This window comes from Tachysurus vachellii, chromosome 26 (genome assembly GCF_030014155.1).
Source record: "Tachysurus vachellii isolate PV-2020 chromosome 26, HZAU_Pvac_v1, whole genome shotgun sequence".
Lineage (NCBI taxonomy): Eukaryota > Metazoa > Chordata > Actinopteri > Siluriformes > Bagridae > Tachysurus > Tachysurus vachellii.
In genome coordinates this window covers 1087197-1092196 of record NC_083485.1, presented here as the reverse complement: position 1 = coordinate 1092196, position 5000 = coordinate 1087197, and the positions used below count along the sequence as shown (strand labels likewise).

General features: G+C 44.1%; 1 protein-coding gene across 2 annotated transcripts in view; it reads left to right on the top strand.

The window, feature by feature from the left end:
* The window catches only part of agtr2 (angiotensin II receptor, type 2), a 16180-nt gene that overhangs the window by 10168 nt on the left and 1012 nt on the right, over positions 1-5000 (top strand). For both annotated transcript variants that reach the window (XM_060862958.1, XM_060862959.1), the window contains exon 3: positions 3202-5000. This exon is cut by the window's right edge and continues 1012 nt beyond it. In XM_060862958.1, the coding sequence (XP_060718941.1) occupies positions 3250-4377 (1128 nt within the window). In that variant the 5' untranslated portion in view covers positions 3202-3249 and the 3' untranslated portion in view covers positions 4378-5000. The remainder of the gene's footprint in view (positions 1-3201) is intronic.

Sequence of the window (5000 nt, the reverse complement as noted above, 5' to 3'; positions counted from 1 at the left end):
GTGATGATGTTAGTGACAATGTTAGTGATATGACACAGATACAGCCAGCAGCAGGCAGATGTTTTATTTCCTATGACTTCGTCCTGAAGGCTTAAACTGATGTTCACTGTGACTTTATGTCTGATTCAGCTGAAAGAGCAGTTTTTTTTTTAACACACATTTCCTCGTCAGCAAGAATGTGAGATTGATCTTAATCACATTTACACATCAGTTGCATCTCGGAGCTTAAACACACATCGCACTTTTACTTTAAATCCCATTAGTCTGCTGTGTGCTGTGTTCTGTCCTACTGCAGCGATGGAACGGCCTTTAACACAGTGATTAAACAGCAATATCTAATCAAATTACATCTGTGTGTGTGTGTGTGTGTGTGTGTGTGTGTGTGTGTGTGTGTGTGTGTGTAAACTTAGCTAAGAAAAGGAAAACCAAACAATCTCCCACTGCAGTCAACTGCAGAGAAACAAACATGTCTTTCATTATGTCTGTTGTTTCTCTTGGATTGAAGCAGCATGCTCATTAATTCCTCGAAAGGGTTCGGAATCATTTTTAGAGATAGAAAAATATTAGCTTTGGGAAGTCAAAGACGCTGGACGAAGGTCAGATGAAGGGTGTGTACAGAGTCACAGATGGGTATAAGATCCAGTGACAGTTACAATAGAGGAATGTGAGCTACTACGTGTTATTACATGTTATTACATGTTCATATATCTAAGGTAAATAAACAGATATAAACACAGCATGGAAGGTAAAGGTGTGTAAACCTCCTGAGAGTCAGCAAGTGAGAGACTTCCCAGCTTTCAGGACTCTTCTCAGTAATGGTGTAACTTCACATGATGGCATCAGTAATGTGAGTGGACTTTATGGGCCATTTTGTTGTTTTCGTGAAAACATACGTAGATCACAATAAACTAATAAACACGTGTTAGTCCTGGTGAAGTGTGCTGTCCTGCTGCCTGCTGTTTACGCTCCAGACTTCTCCAGAAGGTTGCACTGGAACTTAGGTGTAACATGGAGGGCTTGAGAAGGTCATGAGACTCATAGCTGAGTTTGTTTATTAACACAAACCAGAAAAAGAAAAAGACGTTCTAAAGTCAACACCGAGTTCAGGGTCACACAATGATAGACGGAGCAATTTCTAAAGATCTAAAAAAAAAAGCAAGGGAAATGTAGACTAGATGAAAACAGAGGAGAATCAAGACATTATAAGGAGCCTAAAAAGATCTGAAGACCAAATATGGTAAACAGGACAGAACTGTTAACCTCCGTGACCTTCACCTTCACCTCACTTACTCTAACCCGAGTCTGGGCCTCAGATGCTCTGCTCATGGGCCATGAAGCACTGATAGCCTGTCTACAGTGTCCTGGATACAAAGTTCTGAATCTTAAAGGTCGCAATCTGATTGGATCTCTGCTCATCTCTATAGATACTAATGCTACTACGAATAATTCTGACTGGTTGACATAAGAACGGCATATTAGTAATAGTTTGATTCACTGATTGATTCACTGCTTAATTGATTCATTGCTTATATGATTCATAGATTATCTCACAGATCAATTAATTATAAATACATACTACAAAAATGTCACAATTCCAAAACACACACACACACACACACACACACACACACACATCTTCACACAGATACATTTCCACATCCTCATATTTACACACGTCTCATCTACATACAACAGAAATAAAGTGAATCAGGAAACTATAAACACAGAGGCACGATTCCAGCAGCTGAGGAACGTGGGGCCTTCGAACATGTGCATAAACATGTGGCGAAGCCTTTCACACACACACACACACACACTCTTTCCATTAGGAACCCGAACCCTTTCACACGCGACTCTTCCCACTAGAGACTCTCTGTCAGTGGGAATCTGCTTTCCTTTCTCAGGGTTTATTTTTTTCTCTTCTTTCTAAGCCAAGGCTTTCACGTGTGGTTTTCACTCACTCGAGGCCTCCTGTGCAGAGATTTCGCAATGCTGTTACAATCCTGGGGGTTAAAATCATCATGAGTAATAGCTGTAATATAAAAGCATTTCATAATTCAGAATAAAAGTTGTTTGTGTTCTTTCTCTGCTTTGGGGGGAAATCTGCTCTTCCTTTACCTAAGCAGAGGATTTCTTCACAGAGCGCCGCTATTTAAATTGTTGAAATCTTCGCAGGATTGTTTTCATGTCTTTTCACAGTAAACATGTGATTTTGCTCTTCAGAATCCTGCAATTTCCTTTAATGAGAAAGTCTTCACAGTTTCAGAGTCTGTGTGTTACTGAGTTAGTGTCAGTGACTGAGAAACTGCTTACATTCACAGATACAGGAGATGTGTCTGACATGGAATATGACCAAACATCTGGAGCACTTTATTAGCTATAAGCAATATCAGGAGTCGGGGTCACGGTGTCTTAGTGGTTAGCACGTTCGCCTCACACCTCCAGGGTTGGGGGTTCGATTCCCGCCTCCACCTTGTGTGTGTGGAGTTTGCATGTTCTCCCCGTGCCTCGGGGGTTTCCTCCGGGTACTCCGGTTTCCTCCCCCGGTCCAAAGACATGTATGGTAGGTTGATTGGCATCTTTGGAAAATTGTCCGTAGTGTGTGAGTGTGTGTGTGAATGAGAGTGTGTGTGTGCCCTGCGATGGGTTGGCACTCCGTCCAGGGTGTATCCTGCCTTGATCCCCGATGACGCCTGACCCCTGAGGCTCCCCGTGACCCGAGGTAAGCGGTAGAAAATGAGTGAGAGAATATCAGGAGTCTCCAGGCCACTAGGGGGCTCTGTAACAATGTGTGCAATGTTGCTTACGGAACCAAAAGGTTAACTGACATCCCTGCTAACCACAATCGACCTCATGAGCATATCTAGTCCTCAAACCTACAAAGATTACCTCGTTTACTCACCAAACAAAACTTTAACTTAAAACCGTCAAGATCCTGATGGTTGTGGCCAGAAAAGTGTACAAAAGCCACCCACAGAAAATCACACAGAGGCCGTGACTAATGTAGAACCAGGCAATCAGGAACGTTCTTGCAAGGTGGAGACGGTGAAGTCTCGATAAACAGTGCTGTGAAGAAACCCCTGCACTTTTTACAGTATCCTGATACCTCCATCTCTTCCCTTTAACATAACAAACACTACTTCCTTATTAACACAACATTATACTCATTGTCTCTTTGTTTTTTTATTGTGTGTTTTGCAGATCCCTGATATTTCCACCCAATCACAGTGAACCTCACTCTGATTCACCATGGATTCAGACTCCTCCTCCCTTAATCTGAGCACAGTGAGCGATCCAACGTCCCTCAATGACGTCTCGAACCAGTCGTGCGATTATCTCTCGCTTTCCACCCTTCACTACCAGAAGACCCTCATTCCTGTTATTTACTTTCTAATCTTCATCCTGGGTTTTCTTGGGAACACGCTAGCAGTGTGTGTGCTAGGTCAGAAGTCGCTGAGGTGCACTGTTGCTAACACGTACCTGTTGAACCTGGCCCTGTCCGACCTCGTCTTTCTTATCGGCCTTCCGTTCTGGGCGGTGCATTACCTCCGAGATTACGACTGGCCATTTGGTTGGTTCATGTGCAAGCTGTGCAGCTCTTTGACCTCACTAAACACCTATGCTAGCATCTACTTCATCATGGGAATGAGCATCGATCGGTATCGCGTCATCGTCTACCCTCTGCAGTCACACTGCACCGAGACTGTGTATCACGCCAGGACCGTGTTTCATGCCAGGTGTGTGTGTGCCGTGATCTGGGTCCTAGCGACTCTCACCACCATTCCGGCACTTGTTTTCCGGGAAACACATTACTCTACCGAGTATAATATCACAGCCTGTGCGATGAATTACCCGAACATGCACTGGCACGGGATGCTAACGCTTGCTAAAAACACCTTTGGCTTTCTGATCCCTTTTATAGTCATAGCAACATGCTACAGCCGAATCAGGTGTCACCTGCTAGCCTCCCCGGAGCTGGTGGAACCTGATCCATCACGTCTAGAGCGTGTTCGCCGCGTTGCATTTGCCATAGTTATGGCGTTCTTCCTCTGCTGGTTCCCATTTCACACGCTGTCCTTCATGGGCGTGTTGCAGGAGCTCGGCGTGATCTGGAGCTGTAAAGTTCAGCAGGTGATGAGCATCGTGTTCGCGCCGGCGCTCTGCCTCGGCTTCGCCAACTCCGCCATCAACCCGCTGCTCTATTGTTTTGTGGGGAACCGATTTCGGCAGCAGCTGCGCCGCCTCTGGGAGGCAAAAATGCAAAAGATCGGAAAGCAGAGGAGTGACTCTGTGAGCATGCAGATCAGCTCATTCTCAAGAAAACTCAGTGAGACCAAAGATACAATGGCTTCTGTTAGTGTGGAGGACAAACTGTAATTTATACACATTACAGGGTGGAACTTTACGCTGAAGGACATTGCAGGTTAAAGCTGTTAATGACTGAGGCTAATGATGTGACTGTCTTTTATATGGACACATCAAGTTGACAGCAGACATGGAAATAGCAAACATCTGCAGGTTCTGACATTGTAAGAAACATCACAGCTATGAAGAAGTGAACCCCAGAATAATGAGTGAACTCACAATCAGGACAAAATCAACACAAAATAGTGCCTCACATCCACCTACCTTAACACGCCCAAAAACCCTCCTGCCCCACCCACCCCTTTGTCCCCCTAAAGCCTCCTGCCCCACCCACCCCTTCTTCCCCATAAACCCTCAGTCCCACCCACCCCATCCTCCCCCTTGTTGTACTGCATTGAAAGTGGTTCCCATTTAATTTAGCCCCCTATGTAGTGCACTAGAAGCCAGATAAGTTACTTAAGACACAAAAATATACATATAAAAACATCTAAATATATAATCTGTATAAAGGATGCAATGTTTCACTGTTTTCATTTACATTGTTTAATGATTTATAACCTGAATGTATTTAGCATGTCATGTATGCTAGCGTTTCAGGGACGCAAAGTTATGCTAAATCATGCTAATATTTATAA